The 17,203-nt window shown below is 41.4% G+C and overlaps 2 protein-coding genes across 2 annotated transcripts; one reads left to right on the forward strand and one right to left on the reverse strand.

The window, feature by feature from the left end:
• Positions 1-731: 731 nt before the first annotated feature.
• plaat1l (phospholipase A and acyltransferase 1-like) lies at positions 732-6,104 on the forward strand. The gene is made up of 5 exons (XM_055008112.1): positions 732-869; positions 2,880-3,009; positions 4,410-4,498; positions 4,863-5,027; positions 5,100-6,104. The coding sequence occupies exons 1-5, from the start codon at positions 861-863 to the stop codon at positions 5,163-5,165; spliced, it is 459 nt and encodes a 152-aa protein (XP_054864087.1). The 5' UTR covers positions 732-860; the 3' UTR covers positions 5,166-6,104.
• On the reverse strand, positions 5,768-17,193 carry ephx2 (epoxide hydrolase 2, cytoplasmic). The gene is made up of 18 exons (XM_023277305.3): positions 17,059-17,193; positions 15,987-16,065; positions 15,738-15,900; positions 14,548-14,738; positions 14,353-14,475; positions 14,194-14,265; positions 14,022-14,117; positions 13,861-13,939; positions 13,732-13,766; positions 13,603-13,629; positions 12,819-12,904; positions 12,625-12,736; positions 10,111-10,185; positions 9,990-10,032; positions 9,806-9,908; positions 9,294-9,363; positions 6,375-6,455; positions 5,768-6,288 (listed from the first exon to the last, which is right to left on the reverse strand). The coding sequence occupies exons 1-18, from the start codon at positions 17,160-17,162 to the stop codon at positions 6,142-6,144; spliced, it is 1,686 nt and encodes a 561-aa protein (XP_023133073.2). The 5' UTR covers positions 17,163-17,193; the 3' UTR covers positions 5,768-6,141.
• Between the last annotated feature and the right edge of the window lie 10 nt (positions 17,194-17,203).

A 17,203-nucleotide genomic window follows, 5' to 3' on the forward strand; every position in this document is an offset into this window, starting at 1 on the left:
TCAGCGCACGAGGCCAGAAATGCAAGAAAATCTAAATTATGAGCAAACTTGCCTGTTGGATACAGCAGTAGAAATACATTTAGCCTGTTAGCATGTTTGTTTTTTATTCATTATTCATGTTAAGTTCAATATTCATCTGAACAGCAGCATATGACGACTGATTTTTTTTATTTTATTAATGGAACATGGAGAAGAAAATTTTCCCAAAAATATGTGAAGGTGTCTTCACGGGGGAACATTAGGCTGTCAAGCTCCAAACTTGAGGCCAGTAGTAAAAAGTAAAACACGTAGAAGTCATGATTAGGCTTGAAAAACATTTGGCGAAAACGTAATGTTCGATAATTAATGTTTTTCTGCGTGATTATTTTTCGTTATTTCACTGACAATGCTGCAGACTTATTGTTTGGTATGATCCAGGATTCTGCTTGTTAAAATAATCATTAAATGTCAGGACATTAATGGAAACTGACGGGTGTTGAAGCTGCTTCCTCTTTTAGCCGCTGCATTTAGGAAACACCTGCTTCTGACGCCCAGAGGTGGAGCGACGCCGATGCCGACGACTCATGGCCGTCCACGATGAGATATTTCATCTTAAAGCCACAGAAATGTCCCCAATAATCACCTCGAGCCACAAAATCACCCCCAAAAGTGAAGCGAAGACGAGGAAGAATCAGGAAAACAAATGAGTGCTATTGATGTAGGAGTGAGGGGACGAGGTCAGTGGACTGAGACGGTGACACACTGCTGGGTTTTACTCATGAGTACAGCTGGTATGTAAAACAGCTGGAGCTGCTGTGGGCAGGAGGTGTGGACGAGGTTTCAGAAGCAGCTGAAGAAAGTCACAGTGAACACTTCAATCCATGGGCCTGGTGAGTACCTCTGAAATCTGATACAATCTTTTATTCAGTTTTAATCTGCGCTCCTGTCATCAGTGTTAATGCAGAAATTATCCCACTGTTTCAGGATCACTTTTTAGATTTGTCTTAACTTTTAATAAGAACCTACTGTTAGTAAGATGTTAAAAACAGGTTATAAAATCACAAAGTATGTTTGTTTTTTTAACTCTTAAAGCACCAAATGGTTCTTTTACACATTTAAACAGGAAAAAATATGTGAAGAGCTGCAGCCAAAGCCTGTTCATGTCAAGAAGGTGAACAAAACTATTCACAAAAATCTCATAAGCTGTGTTTTTAGTGAACTTTTATTTAACTGTAAAGTGAGTTTTAGGTAAACTTTTGTCGCAAATGTTGCAAAAAAAATTACAAAAAACATTTAGAGCTGCAAATCTACTGGCTTCATTAATTGTTAACACTGTAATAATAATAATAATAATAATAATAGCAACAGATTTATGAAGCAAAAGAAAAATAATTTTTATTATTATTAATAATAATAATAATAATAATAATAATAATAATAATAATAATAATAATAATAATAATAATAATAATAATAATAATAATAACTTTGTTTATATAGCAGCCTGAAGAACAGCGTTCACAGTAAGGCACTCTGACAGTTAAAACATGTCTCTTTGTAGTTGTTTTGTGTCTCTTTGTGGCTGTTTTGTGTCTCTTTCTAGTTGTTTTGTGTCTCTTTCTGGTTGTTTTGTGTGTCTTTATGGTTGTTTTGTGTCTCTTTCTAGTTGTTTTGTGTCTCTGTGGCTGTTTTGTGTCTCTTTCTGGTTGTTTTGTGTCTCTTTGTGGCTGTTTTGTGTGTCTTTCTGGTTGTTTTGTGTCTCTTTCTAGTTGTTTTGTGTCTCTTTCTGGCTGTTTTGTGTCCCTTTCTGGTTGTTTTGTGTCTCTTTGTGGCTGTTTTATGTGTCTTTCTTGTTGTTTTGTGTCTCTTTCTGGTTGTTTTGTATCTCTTTCTAGTTGTTTTGTGTCTCTTTGTGGCTGTTTTGTGTCTCTTTCTAGTTGTTTTGTGTCTATTTGTGGCTGTTTTGTGTCTCTTTCTTGTTGTTTTGTGTCTCTTTCTAGTTGTTTGTGTCTCTTTCTAGTTGTTTTGTGTCTCTGTGGTTGTTTTGTGTCTCTTTCTAGTTGTTTTGTGTCTCTTTGTGGCTGTTTTGTGTCTTTATGGCTGTTCTGTGTCTTTGTGGTTGTTTTTTGCAACACAGACAATCAAACAGGATATAGGAGACAAGTCAGAGCAGTCAGTTAAAATACATAGTAAAAATGACACTAAATTAAATGAATAATTAGTTAGATTGGCACTCGTATCAGAACCAGGCAGCTAAAATTAAGTAAAATGAGAGAAAATCTAAATTAAACAGGACATAATACAGAATAAAACACTAAAAATAATTAAAGCCAAAAGTAAACTTCACATGAAAGTTAAAATCTATAAAAATGGGTTTTCAGAAGTGATTTAGAAGAAGTTTCTGACTCTGCAGGTCTGATCTCCTCAGGCAGGTTGTTCCAAATATTCATCAATATTTACTGATTATGAACTCTTTCTAATGAGAGCTCCATCTGATCCTTTTTTATCTATGATGTATTGTAGAAATGGTGTTTTTTATTTAGTGTTTTGTGATCTGTAATGTATCTACAAACAAAATCATCGCAGACATAAAGAAGAGAAAAGGGAGAATCACGTGTTTAATTAGACATAAAAATAATAAAATCATAGAATGCAGAAGATAATGAGCTGCATTTATGATCTTACTTCTCACTTTGTGGTTCCTCTTTCAGTCACCTCGGCTTTCTGTTGTGTTTGAATAAAAAACTGCTTTCGAGCATGACTGACTGAACATCAGCAGAATCTGTTTCTGCCTGCAACTTTACATTTTAGATGTTTTTTTTTTTTTTTTTAAATTTATGAGCAGCTTTTTTGAAGTTGTTTGAAGGGAAACGGTGCCAGACTGGTTTTTGTCCTTCCAGAAAAATTCCCACCCCAAGCTGTTCCCGGGGGACATCGTGGAGTATCCCAGGAACAAATACTTCTCCCACTTCGGAGTGTACTACGGAGAGAGGGATGGCGTTCCCTACGTCGCTCATCTGACATGTCGAGGTCGGTGCTGTTCTGCTGTAGAGACGCAAAAACTCTGATTTTCTGAACAAAAATGCAAAAATCTACCAGAGCTGTTGGAGTGCTTCACATTTATTCCAACAAAATCTACTTTATTGGTGTAAAAGTGAGCAACTGTGTAATAAAACGCAATAAAAGATAGAAAATTCTTCATTTATGCAAAAAAGTTCAATAAATCACTCAAGTGGTAGATTTTTATGTGTAAAATGAAACTTTCAAGCTGCTAGGAAACACCAAATTGCCAGTTTGTGTGTATATTTTGTGAAAATGTTCTAATATCAAGTCAGACTGCCTTCACTGACTGATCCTCAAGTCGCCTCACACTTCACTGTTTTAAAATACAGATATTTATTCAAATAAATCACAAATCATGTCCATTTCCTCTGGTAGAAGATTCAAAATGCTTCTAATCAGCAACTACTCAGATTTTACTGAATAAAGCAAAAGTGTACCGGATGGATGGATGGATAGATAGATAGCTAGATAGATACTTGATTAATCCAAAAGGAAATTTTTTTTATATATATATATATATATATATATATATATATATATATATATATGTGTATATATATATATATATATACACACATACACACTACTGTTCAAAAGTTGGGGTTTGGAAGGAAAACTTGTGTATTTGTGTTGTAAAATTGCATATATTCTTATTAGAAACCACTTTTAACAAGTGAAACTTATAGATTTTACAACAAAACATCCCCAGTTTGTTCCTGCATTAAGACAGCTGTGTTATTGCAAGTTTCCTGAAATATATTTAAATATGCAAATGATGTCTTATCTTTTAAAATATGTGCTAATTTCCTTACATTTCTGGAGCAGAAATCTGAACTTTGGGTAAAGTTGAGGGTAAAAATTCTTTGACATGTTAGTCAAAGATTTTTTCAGAGGGAGCTTTTGGATCTTTATTTCTAACTATAAAGCAGATGATGCTGTCAACAGCCAGATAAAAAATCTGCTGTTTGGAGGGAAAAAAAAGGTTCTATAAATATGGAAATATGAGCAAACCTTTGGAATAAAACTAGAAAATGTCTTCATGTGAGTGCTGCAGAAGTGGAAATCTGTGGTTAAAAAACTTCAAAAAATATGTCAAATTACGCTTATTATAACTAGAAACTACTTTTTCCAGATAAGGTTAAGTTTAATATGACAAATTTCACCATGAAACTACAACAGATGATGATTTACATTTAGACAGCTATGCTTTGTATTAAGTTCTTAGAAATGTTATTAATAAGTTACTTCAGTTACTGTGAGATCATTTTTAGCTTCAGTATAAAACACTAAATGGCTGACGTTATTATCTGGACACACCGCGTTTAGTGTTTAATATTTATTATGAAAATGTGTCGACCCTGTGCCAGATTCAGACACGATGTTCCCGCTGTTCGGCCGAGCGCTGAGGTCTGAAATCAAACTGGATCCGCTGGAGATGCTGGGGACGAAATACAAGGTAACACGCACAGAACAGGAAGTGGAGGTTTGTTCTGGGGACGAAATACAAGGTAACACGCACAGAACAGGAAGTGGAGGTTTGTTCTGGTAGTCTGTCTGATCAAATATAGGTTATTAATGGAAGAAAAAATACAGAAAAATAACCAGCTTTTTAATTCTGAGTGAAACCAACCAGCATTTGCCTTTCCTGAGTTTAACCAATCAGCATCAAGCTCTGCACACAGTTTTCCAGGACTCTCCGTGGAGATGTTATTTTCCCTCCTGACCAGTCTTTAGAGAAGCTCCAGAGTTTGTGTTTGTAGTTTTCAGGTTCTGCAGGTTCCTGGATGCTTTAATGAAAACGTCGTTGTCTTCATCTCCAGGTCAGCAACATGCTGGACGGCTGGCACTCGGCCCGGGACTTCCACAGCGTAGTGAAGCCGGCAATCGACGACATGATGGGCCGTGAGGTCACCTTCGACATCCTGTTCCACAACAGCGAGCACCAGGCGACGCTCTTCAGATACGGAGTGAAGAAGTCGGAGCAGGTGAGGCTCCTTCAGCGAGCCGCCGTCTCGCTGTTCACGGTGGATCCTATCTAAAGAACGTCTGTGTTGCAGATCGAGACTATCTACGAGCACATCATGCCTGCCTGGAAGAAGCTGATGGAGAGGAAGGAGCTGTGAGAGCTCACAGCAGCCAGTGGAGGGCGCCATTCTCCTCAGCTGAACCTCCGGAAACCTCAGAGACCACCAGGACTTCCTCAATCATCCTTCCAGCCTCACTTCCCTGGTTCCTTCCCTCCTTATTTACACCCTTCATTCATTCCATCCCTCCTTCCTTTTTCCTCTTTTCCATCCTTCTTTTGCTCCACACTTCCTTCCTTCCTTCCTTCCATCCTTCCTTCATATCCACTTCATTCCTCCCCTTCTCATTTCTTCATCCTTCCCTCCTGTCCCTCATTTTTCATCACTTTCTTCCTTCCTTCCTTGTTCCTTTCTTTCCTTTCCTGCCTCCTTCCCTCCTTGTTTTCTTCCTTCCCATCCCCTTGATTCCTTCATTCCCTCCCTTCTTTCTTCCTTCCATCTTTCTTCCCTCCATTCTTCCTTCCTTCTTTGCTTCTGTCTTTCCTTCCCTCTCCTCTCCTTCCCTTCATTCCTTCCTTCCTTCCTTCCTTGCTTCTGTCTTTCCTTCTCTTCTTCTTTCCTTCCTTTTGTCCTTGTTTCCATCCTTCCTTCTTTTCCTTTTCCTTCCCTCCTTCATTCAAATGATCAGAGTTCACCAGATGTTCATCAAACGTTCAGTTTATTAGAAGAAAACTTGATTTACAGATAAAATGGTATTTTGAGTCACACTGTTGATAATCAGAGACAAAGTTTTAATGCAGATCGAGTTATTTAGTATCAGTTTTAGGGGAAAAATGTGTAATGTGACATTTCTACTGTTTTTCTCTCAGGTGATTTGATCCTGTTCAACATTTCTGTCCCCTGATGTTTTTATTTTCACTCATTCTTTCTGTTTATTCGCTCTTGATTCAGTTTGTTTTTATTCAGTCGCTGCAGAATTCTGCTTCAACTGTTGATTTCTAACTTTAGTAAACTTTTGTTTGACAGAATGAATCTTCAGATCGTTTCCTTCATTCTTCTTTCCTTCCTTCCTTCCTTACAGTTTGGGTGCCATGGTAACCCCTCCAGCCTTCATGTGTGTCTCTTTCAGCCATGAAATCAGGATGTTGTTTGTCTCTGCTGGTTTTTCCACCTGAGTCCAATGTGAACACTGTTCGATGTGTCCTCTGCTCAGGTTGGGGATCTGCAGTCGGTCAGTAACAGCATTTACATTCATTTCCAGTAACATATAATCACTGAATAGATTATTACAATTGATGTTCCTCTTACCAAGTCCTCCATTCCCTTCGATAACTCCGGCAGCAGAACGATGTCTTTACCTGCCGTCACCATCAGCGCCGGCATCAGCAGCTAAAGCAAAGAAAACAGAAACAATCCAGAATAAAAATGTGTTCAGGAGGTGTTTTAAAGATTCCTGATTTCATCAGGAGCCAAAAATCAGAAGCAGGTTAACAAGTTTAGATGTTTTCCTGAGATTTTGCAGCAAATGATCCATTCATATGTGACTACAAACGAGGAGGTGGTGCTGGAGTCTTCACCTTCAAAACCTGAAAGTTCACTAAACTCTCTCTGCCAAACAACAACTGCATATTTGAATACCATGAATCAGTGTCACGGCACCATTCAGCTTCTGTTGCCCTCCAGGGGCAACTAGGAACCTTTGTATTTGACCTGGACATGTTTCCTCTCCGTCATTCAGGACTACGACACACCACTTGTTGTCATGGGAGACATGAACATTCACACAGACGAAGCCCAAGGAACTGACTTTCTGTCACTGATGGCATCATTCGACCTCCAGCAGGTCTCCACCCCTCCCTTATACAAAGCAGGAAGCTGGACTTGATTTTCTGCCAAATCTGAGTGTCCCTCCACTCCATCTGTCAGACCATTATTTTATCTCCTTACCGGAAGACTTTCCTGTTCTTCTGCAAATTGTCTCCTTTTGCCCCAATCTTCAGTCCCTCTCACAGACCCACCTTCTGATGAGGTCTTGGCCTCCATATAACATGATCTCCTCATTCCTGGTTGATGAGGCCACAGACACTCTCTGTTCCTCACTAGCCTCCTCTCTGAAACATCTCTGCCCTCTAACATCAAAACCTGCTAATATCTCCCACCTTGTCCATGGCTCAGTGAAGACACCAGGAAACAAAGGGCAGGGCTCAGAGAGAAAATGGTGCAAATCTAGAGAGTCCACTGACCTCAGTGACAATCAAAATCTAACGTTCTCCTCCAGCTTAAAAACTGCTAAGAAAAAAGTTCTATCAGAACAAGGTCTGTGGCACATCAGATGCTTGAAAAATATCCTCCGCTTTTAACTCCCTCCTCCACCCTCCACTTTGCTTCATTCTTCACGGACAAAGTCTCTGCAATCATTAACCAGTTCTCTGAGCTTAACTCACTGTCCAGCTAACAGAGCTACTCTCTCCTCATTCTCCCCTCTAACTGAGGAGGAAGTCTCTAAACTATTGCTGGACCCTCGTCCCACCACCTGTCCACTGGACCCGATACCATCCAACCTCTTACAAACCGTTTCTCCAGCACCGAACCCTGCAGTAACACATTATCAACTCCTCACCTGCTTCAGGCGTGTTCCTCACTGCATTTACGGAAGCTCAAGTCACTCCAATACTCAAAAAACCTACATTGGGTCCAGCCCAGGTTGAAAACTACAGCCCAGTTTCACTCCTACCCTTCCAGTCTAAAATACTTGAAGGAAGTGTCTTCAACCAAGTCTCTGCTTTCTTCTCTAAAAACAACCTGAATGATCTGAACCAGTCTGGTTCTAAACAGGGTCACTCCACCAGACTGGATTCCTATCAGTAACAGAATCACTGATTTCTGCTGGAGCTGGTGGAAAGTCTTCAGATCTGTTGCTGTTGGATCTGTCAGCTGCTTTTGACACGGTTAACCACCAAATCCTCGTCTCCACACTCACTGAGCTTCTCAGGATCCGCCCTCCGTTGGTCCATATCCTTCCTCTCAGGGAGATACTTCAGAGTATCTTGGAGGGGAAAAATGTCTGAACTGCACAGTCTATCCACAGGGGTTCCTCAGGGGTCAGTGCTCGGTCCCCTCCTCTATATATACAACCTTCATTGGTGCGATAATCCCCTCCCATGGTTTCTCACACCATTACTATGCTGATGATACCCAGTTCTTCCTGTCGTTCCCCCTGGATGACCAAACAGATCTCATCATGCCTTGCAGATATCTTGGCATGGATGAAAATTCTCCACCTTAAACTCCACCTCCCCAAGACTGAGCTCCTCGTCATCCCAGTCAGTCCCTCTATACAAGGAACCAACATCCAGCTGGAATCAACTCAACTCAAACCCATAAAGTCCTCCTCCAGGAACTTGAGTGTCATGATCAATGACCAGGTAACCTCCAAGACTCATGTGTCCTCCGATGCTCGGTTGTGTCGATTCGTCCTGTAGAACATCAGGAAGATCAGACCCTTCCTGTCTGAACATGCAGCTCAACTCCTGGTCCAGCCTCTTGTAATATCACCATCCACTACTGTAACTCCTTACTGGCAGGACTACCTTCGTGCACGGTCAAATGTCCAGAGATGATCCAGAATTCAACCAGCCAAAAACATCTCATATCACCCCGCTGTTCAGATCGCTTCACTGACTTCCTGTTGCAGCCCACATAAAATTCAAAACTCTAACACTTGCATTCAAAACTAGAATGAAAACAGCTCTGTTCTCCCTGAACTCTCTCCTTCAGGTCTACATTCCCTCCATCTCACTACGCTCAGCCAACAAAAGGCTCCTGATCCAACAACAACAGGGCCGGTCCAAAGCTGGACTCTTCTCCTCTGTGGTTCTCCGGTGGTGGAACGAGTTACCAAACTCTATTCCATCTGCAGTCTCTCTCAGCCTTTAAGAAAAGGCTAAAAAACAACTCTTCACTGAACACCTTTGCACTTGACAGACTGCACTTCCTGTCGAGACCACGGTCCTATTATGACTCTTGAACTTGTTCTATGGTTCTTATCCAGGTTGTTTTCTCCTGACTAGATCCTTGCTGGTGTTGTATCTACTCTCAGATGGACGTCGCTTTAGATAAAAGCATCTGATAAATGAAATTGTAGAATTGTAGAACTGTGTTTTCAGGATTCACAGTTTTCATGTATGTTCAGCTTTTTTTCAGTCAAATAGAAACATACTGACAAACCTTCCCAGTGGGTCGGGAGCACATCCACTTCCAGTTCGCCTCATTGTTTCGATACCAGTTCAAGGGCCTCCTGTTAAATGAAGCACAGGAGGATTACTGACTGGCTGGATGGCAGTTTATTTGATTGATCAGAAGTATAAACTCATTTACTGAGGTTAATGATGCTTTATTAGCAGCAGGTCATAGAATGACATTTAACTAAAGAATTGATGTACAAATATCAGTTTCTGAAAGCCTGTGGCAGCAGAGTTTAATGTCTGGTTTTGTCCAACCAGCAGTCAAAAACCTACAAATTTTTAGTTTAGTGTCACAAAAGGTTAAAATAAAAAAAGCAGCAATAAATATTTTTTTTATTTTAATGGAATCACTCATCTAAAAAGTGGAACTCAACATTTGAAGCACTTCAGTCATCATGTTGTCTTTACATTATCTGGTCTCCATGAAGAAAACCAGCTACTGATTGATGTTTTTAAGCTTCATGTTGTGTTGTAGTGTCTGGTGAATGTGTGGACCTGAAGCCTCTGTCTTTGTACTGGCTGACGTAGTACTGCAGATCGGCCTCCGTCAGCATGGAGCTCCTGGGGATCTGCTCCGGCAGACCCACAAACAGACCGCCTGTCGCACAACACAAACACTGCATGAGCTCTGTTCATGTAAGCAGTGAAATAATCCACATTTAGCTGGAAATCTCCTCACCTCGAGCACAGACTCCTGCAGTGCTGACAGCAGGACGACTGGCCTGAGGAGACAGAAATCTTTCTAATGAAGGTAAAGGTGGATTTTCAACGCTGTCACAGTTCTGTGTGCATCAACTCACCGCTTCACTGCTGCTGAAAAAGAAAATCTTGAACGTTCTCTCCAAATCCTTCTCCAGCTCGGCCTCTGCTACACCCTGGAACAAACAAGCTTCAGTCTGAGTTTGTTTCTCAAACATCCATCCATCCATCATCTATACACCGCTTAATCCTCATTACAGTCATGGGAGGCTGGAGTCTATCCCAGCTGACTGAGGGTGAAGGCAGACAAATAAAAACTAAACTAATAAGCTGGATCAAGGTGTTGGAGAACGACTTGATTCCCTGAGAATCTTTGGAAACTTTTTCAAGGCTAAAAATCAAGTAGCTCTGGTTTGAGGAAGCAGTTCTGGATATTTTCAGGTGGTCAAAAGAGACACATATTCAATGGAAAATGGGTATCTCCTGACCTACACTGCACATCAAAGGGTTAATGTCGTCAAAGGAAAAAAGAAAATGAAGCTTGTTTTTCTGAACTGTTTTGGGGCCAATAAACTGAGCTGCAAGGGGTTTTCAGAAGGTGGCGCTAGAGGCCATGTTACACGTGGCTCTAACAAATAGCAGAAGAAGCCAGGCTTTCGACCAAAGAGCACCAGGTGCTAGGTTGGTTCAAAGTTGAGAGCCAGTGCTTTTTTGGTTCAAATCTCGTGCCGCCCCAGAACGGGTTTGTGTTTCCATTCAGAAGGAGCAAAGTTGGAGCTGCGTCATTGCGCCACCACAAAACGTGTGTACGTCACTGCGTACGTAGCCGTTCAACAGCGTTCACGCCGTACGGAAACCCACACAACAACAATGGAGGACTTCATTGGAGTGGTGTTCATGGCTTTGCTAGTGTGTCTCGCCATCGCTGAACAGCAAAACCTTCTGTTAGGGGTTACCCATCGGCGTCGCCGTTCCAATGCCCGGCGATCACGTTTGGGAAGAAAGGTAATTAGCAAAGACGTTTGGATACTTAACAGTAAACGTGCTAGCGTTAGCTTAGCTACTTAGCTTCGACTATGCTTGCATTGATTACTTAGCGGTTAAACACGCGCAATAAGTTGATGATCATATCTATGTTTATCTTTTTAGATGTTTTTAGATGTCACCCCGCCCTCTGCCCGTGACGTGCTCGCTCTCAACTCTGGCCAAGTCTGGCCCAGCAACGAGTTGGTGCCCGAAACGGCCCCAGTTTTTGGAGCCCGGAGCCACAGCTCCGGTGGTGGAAAGACAAACAACCGGCGCCGAGTCGGGCGCCGGCTCCAACTCCGAACGGGCTCCACCCCGGTCGAAACCTCCTAGTCTGCAGGTTTTATTTCCAGTCCGGTCGGGTGTAATTCTTCTCCTCTCATGGTGTCCAGAGAAGAACCAAAGAAGCAGCTGATCATGTGAGTTCAATGTTCATCAGAAAAGATGTTTCCATCTCCATGAAGCTCAGAACTCTTTATAGAGGAACTTAAAAGTAACCTAAGGGAGTGTAAAAATGTCTTTTGCATAGTTGAGGATGGTTTTTTTTTTTTTTTACTTTTCTGTTTTTCTGAAGTTTTTCCAATGTGACACCTCAAAATGTGCGAGAAAATCTGTTGGAAAACCAGCCAGTAAATGAAGAGTAAAGAGGCTGAATGTTTTTCTGCCTCACTGCTAGTTTTGTTCAGCAGGACGTCAGCAGGAATCAGGTCCAGGTGGAGCCACACTGAGCTTCCAAACTGCTTTTCAGAAAACTTGGGGTGACGTCACGGAGGGTTCTTTATACATTCAAAAGCTCATGTTGTCATGGAGCTGCTCACATTTTGAAGTGGTGGCGTTGATCCCAGCTTTGCTGATGTTTGAAGTCCAAGTGGCTCTGGGGTTTTGTGGTTTTGTGGGAGTCTTGTGGAGCTGCTCTGAATTTCAAGGACCTTCAGCTAAAGTGACCTTTGAAGGCTCAGAGATGCAAGTAAAGTGTCTGATGAGTGGTTTCTGTTGAGGACTGACTGGAAGTTCAGGCGGTTTGAGGTCAAACAATGAAACTGAAGACTCAAAGCTGCTAAAATGAGTCCTACAATACGTCTTCATTAGCTCTGCTGTGTGGTTTACACTTGTGCCAAACTTCCTGTACTTATAAATCCACTAGTGTGCTTCCTTATTTGGAATGAAACTTCTCTCTAAATAGAGATTTCACCATGAAGTGGAAACAACAGTAATGTCTTCTATTATTATGTTTTAAATTTTTCTGCTATTTAATACTATGATCCATGGATGGTTTTGAAGTGTCGTGTGGACGTTTTGCTGCTTCAGTTCAGTAGATCTCTTTCCACGTTGAGCACTGGTGATTATTTTATTGACGCCTGATGCTGATTGTTTGCTGTGAGGCAAATGAAACGCTAGAAGAATCCCAGTCGTACTGAGTGAAGCGAAGCAAAGGATGCAGCTTCAGTGTTGTTTTGATGGAACATTTGGAGCAGGAAGACGAGCAGTTTTCCTTTCCCTGTTCAGACTGATGGTTTGTTCCTAGCTTTTACTGAGATTAAGGCACGAGGCCTATAAATGACATTCTTACAGGCAACATGGAGACTTACTGGTTTCTGGAAGTAGATCTGGTAGTCAAATATGGGAAGAGCCTTCAGCTTCTCTAAAGGAGAAACTTTGGGATCCACCGGGAACAGAGGAGTGTTCAGAGATGCTACAGCCCTTCATATGCAGGAAAAAACACATTTTAGCTGAAAATAAAGCATCTGGGTTGCGTAGCTGAGTCAGTTTATTGTGTGTTCACCTGACTCTCTCTGGGAAGTACTGAGCCATCGTCCACACCAGGAAGCCGCCCCAGTCGTGACCCACCAGGGTGACCTGTGGGATCGACTGGACAAAGGACAGTCTGATATATTCAACTATATTAACTCTATAAATCCCAAAACCTGACGACAGGTTTGAAATGTATGCTGTGTTTTAAAAAATCACCAAAATGACACCGTTTATCAGAAATGTAAAAAACAGAAAGAATTGTTGGTTTGGATCTTCTAACTCTTCTTTAGTTTACATGTCTGTCTCTTTTAAATTCACTAAAAATAAGGTGTTTAAACTATCCACATTTGGTCAAAAAATAAAAATTCTGTTCTCCTCCGTGAAACAGTGAAGCTGTGAGTGACTCTGCTGTGACCAACAGTGACGTGACAAAAATTCTGTGAACTTTTGGCTGATTTGCTGGCTGTTTACACAATACAGACAGGAGACAAGTATTAAAACTAATTAAAACTGCAAATAGTTAAATATAGTATGTAGAGTTGCTGTTTTTTCCAGTATAAGTGACACCTGTGGACACCTGGAGAAATGTTGTACTTGTAATTCCACTTTTAATTTTTTTTTGCAGAGTTAAACATCTCAGAAACTCATGTTTGTGAAGGGAACTTTATATTATTTTTTAATGATTAATTGATTTCTAGCTGTGTTGTACTGCACAGAATTCTCTAAACTTCAAGAACTGGTTGTTTGTGATTCATCCTGGTGTGACTTTCTCTAATGAGGGATCAAAAAAGTTTATTTCTATTTTTAGTACTCACCATTTTGTCCATAAATGTGATTAAATCCTGAAAAAAGAAAAGTTTATGATAAATGTTGTGCAGATATAATTAAAGAACACATGATGTGATTTTATATTTTACTGCTGTAGTGTGTTGGTGAGGTTGTACCTTGCAAAGCTGCTCCTGAGAATATTCCTGTATGTCTGGAAGTACATAAATGACATGAATTAGAGTTCATGAGGCAAGAACTCAGTTTAACAAGGAGCAACAAGTCATGCATGTACATGGGTAACACACCAGGGGGCGCCGTGGACTCTCCATATCCCTTCATGTCCAGAGCCAACACCCTGAACCCTGCTGCAGCCAAGGCGGGGATCTACCAGAGAGGAGAAAGGTCTAAACATCTTCACAGGCTCCAAGCTTTCCCAGAACCCCCTGGAGACGGACATGAAGGTTACCTGGTACCTCCAGGAGTACCAGCTCTCAGGGAAGCCGTGACACAGCAGGACCGCTGGACCGGAGCCCATCTCCACGAAGTGAGTGGTCACACCAGGCTGAGACAGAGAGAACACTTGGAGCTGTGGCTCATGTTTTCATGCTTTAATGAGCTGCTGACTGAATGTTCATTACTCTGATGGAGACGTATCCATGAGGAACTCGGTCAGGGCTGCAGGACGGTGGAGGACCCTCTGCTCCAACAGCCTGAAAACAAACAGCATGTGAACAATGCAGTGTTTCCTCCACATACAGAAGCATGTTGTGGTTGAGCCATTGCAGACTGGTCTGTACCTGAACTCCAGTGAAGTCGGCCAGTTTGTCCAGAGCGGCGTCCAGATTCTCCACCAAGATGGCCTTCATTCCTGCTGCTTCTGCTGCCTTCACGCCCTCATCATCTGCATCCAGCCACACAGCCTGAAACCAGATGAAAACCAAAGTATGTTTCCTGTTTTCAGGATATGATGAATCCGGGAGAAGTCATCTTACCTGTTGTGACGTCACTCCCAGGTGCTGCAGAGCAAAGCTGAACATGGCGGACTCGGGGACCCTGTGACCTGAATGGCAGGACTGGAGGACCAGGTCAAAATGGCCACCCAACAGCGAGAGGAGGCCGGCGGGGGCGTGTCCAGAGGCGCTGTCATCCAGCCAGTGATTGGCCAGCACGGCTGTGAGTATTCCTTTAAAGCAGAGGTTAGCATTAGAATTCAGCATTTGGTGACCTGCTGCTTTCCCACAATGCATCTGGACAAGAGCCTCCAGAAATGACAGAATGTTGAATACAAGCTTTGAGGGTTTTGTTCCTTTAAAAAAAAAAAAAAAAAAACAACAATACTAACAATATGCTGTTAGTCTAAAGATTTAATCTGCATTATAAAATCACAGAAAAAGTCGTACTTGTTTAGCTGTTAACCCTCAAAATTGTGCAAAAACTGTAAATAATATCCACATAAAAAGGTCATCATTTTTATAAATACTAATTGTGCTTTTACAATGTTGATGGTAAATTTACACAGTTCTAACAGTATTTAAATCACCAAAATAATTTTTTCCGGGTGTTTCTGTTGTTTTTTTAAAACTATAATGTATATTAAGAACTGAGAAATGGTATATATTTTGAAAATTCTACATCTTTTTCCTGCTTTGTTGAATCACAGATAATATCTACTAAAATCCTACAAAAAGTATTAATTATATATCATCCACATTTAAAAAAAAATCAGTGACTTTACAGTAATTTATTCACAATGTCTGGATGCTGCTGCTGGTTTTTAATGAACTCAGAGGAAAGACTCTGAACAGCTGGAAGCAACAAACTAAACTTCAGCTCCTGTTAATGTTTTGAAGTCTCTGTTTCGCCTCCATGAACTAAAAGCACAAACTGAGTTTTTTTACTCTTTTTGATGTTTATGGTTGAGCTGCACAATGAACTGCTGCTTCTTACTCTTGTCCTCGGACTTGGCCAGTGAAACCTGAGGTGGTTGATGTGACTTTCTGGAGGCTGGAGGCTCCTCTTAGAGAAAGTCTAAGTCTGGACACATAACTGCAGTAACTCTGGTAGCATCAGGGCCGTAGCAGGGAGGAGAACACTTTAAAGAAGTACCGGAGGGAAACTGCAGCACACTGATGTACAGTAACGTCAGTGTTGTTGTGAATGAAGTTGTGTTAGTGTTGTGTACCGCTGCGATGAAGACTGGCAGCTGTCTTCAGCACGGCGGGTTGGACGTCCATCATGGTCTCTCTGAGCTGCTCCAGCAGGCCTCTGACTGACCAATCAGAAGGCAGAGTCACGCCCCTGATCTCAGCCTCCTTCACACACTCGGCCTCCAGCGCTGGGATCATCTACAGACAAACACAGAAACACAGAAACGGCAGTAAGCCCAGCTCCACTAACAGTCCTGAAGTAAACAGTGAATGTCTTCACCCACCTGAGAAAGTGTCATGGCGCCTCTCTCTGCCTGCCTCATGGCGCCGTCCTTTAGAGATGCAACCTCTCTGAGAAAACCTCTGAGTACAAAAACCACAAAATACACCTCACATTTCTAAATGAACTGTTTATGATTTATGAAACCAATGTGTCATGAACATAGAACAGGGTGTGCTTGAAATAAGGTAAAAGATTCACAGTATCAGAGTCCAGCTTGTGAGATAAACATAAAGTAATAATTTGGATTCTTTCTCGGTGCTGCCAGGTGTGTTGGCCTTGCTAATTTATGCAGGAACACGATGTAAGTTAAACATCTGAACAAACGAAACAAATCATGGAAGGTATGTTTACATAAATAGTTTTTTTCAGCATTGAGGAAAGCTGTTGGCCCAACTTATTCTGATGTTGAAACAACGTGATTGATTAGGATTGATTCAACTCATGAAACTAAACCGGTTGGGTCAAGGTCTAGTTTTAGAGTAATAAATTAGACGTCAATCCAAATTACCATTCCAAAAATCACCATTTAATCATAATTTAATTAATCCAATGAACTACTTTTAACTGACAGCTTGGTGTCAAGGATGGAAACTTAACACAAGACGGCCGATTTTATAATAAAACTCTGCTAATCCAAATAGTCAACGACATAAACATGAAAAATCCGGTTTCCGCTGATTAAATAATATAGCTCTCTAGTTGACGACAGAATGGATACTGGATTGGAACTCAGTATTTAATATGTTATGATAATAAAAAGTCTAAACCCAGTCCAGGCCTGTTCAGACTCATTAGTCCACATCCTCTGTGCAGTTGTTTTCTAAAGCAGCTGAGTCATGGCTGGTTAAATGTGTCAAATGTCACCTTGATGCTGTCACTTCCTGCTTCACACAACACCAACACACAAAGATTTCTATCAAACTTCTGCCGCATTTTAACATTTCACACAGATTCCTTTCCTGCCACGGCTGATTCAACAGTTTATCTGTGCTCTTATAAAACTAATGGGTTCAAATCAAAGTGCAGAGCTGTTTCCTTCCAGTGGAGATGTTTCATAACAGCTGCTTTCTTACCCCGGCAGGCTGTGCAGCTTCTCCAGCTGGTGGAAAACAGATTCAGGTCTGGAGGAGACAGCAACTCCCCAGAAGTTGAACAAGACGGCTTTCTTCCCGGCCATGTGAGAGCGCGAGTGGAAGGATTTGTGTTTTCTCTGTGCTG

Source organism: Amphiprion ocellaris, chromosome 24 (genome assembly GCF_022539595.1).
Source record: "Amphiprion ocellaris isolate individual 3 ecotype Okinawa chromosome 24, ASM2253959v1, whole genome shotgun sequence".
Taxonomy (NCBI): Eukaryota; Metazoa; Chordata; class Actinopteri; family Pomacentridae; genus Amphiprion; species Amphiprion ocellaris.

Coding starts and splice junctions, on each gene's coding strand:
- plaat1l (XM_055008112.1), top strand. Junction 3,010..4,409: donor CGCTCATCTGACATGTCGAG/GTCGGTGCTGTT, acceptor ACCCTGTGCCAG/ATTCAGACACGATGTTCCCG. Junction 5,028..5,099: donor GAGTGAAGAAGTCGGAGCAG/GTGAGGCTCCTT, acceptor TCTGTGTTGCAG/ATCGAGACTATCTACGAGCA.
- ephx2 (XM_023277305.3), bottom strand. CDS start 17,162: ATGGCCGGGAAGAAAGCCGTCTTGTTCAACTTCTGGGGAGTTGCTGTC. Junction 12,905..13,602: donor TCACATTTATGGACAAAATG/GTGAGTACTAAA, acceptor TCCTTTGTCCAG/TCGATCCCACAGGTCACCCT. Junction 9,364..9,805: donor TACAAAGACAGAGGCTTCAG/GTCCACACATTC, acceptor TTCATTTAACAG/GAGGCCCTTGAACTGGTATC.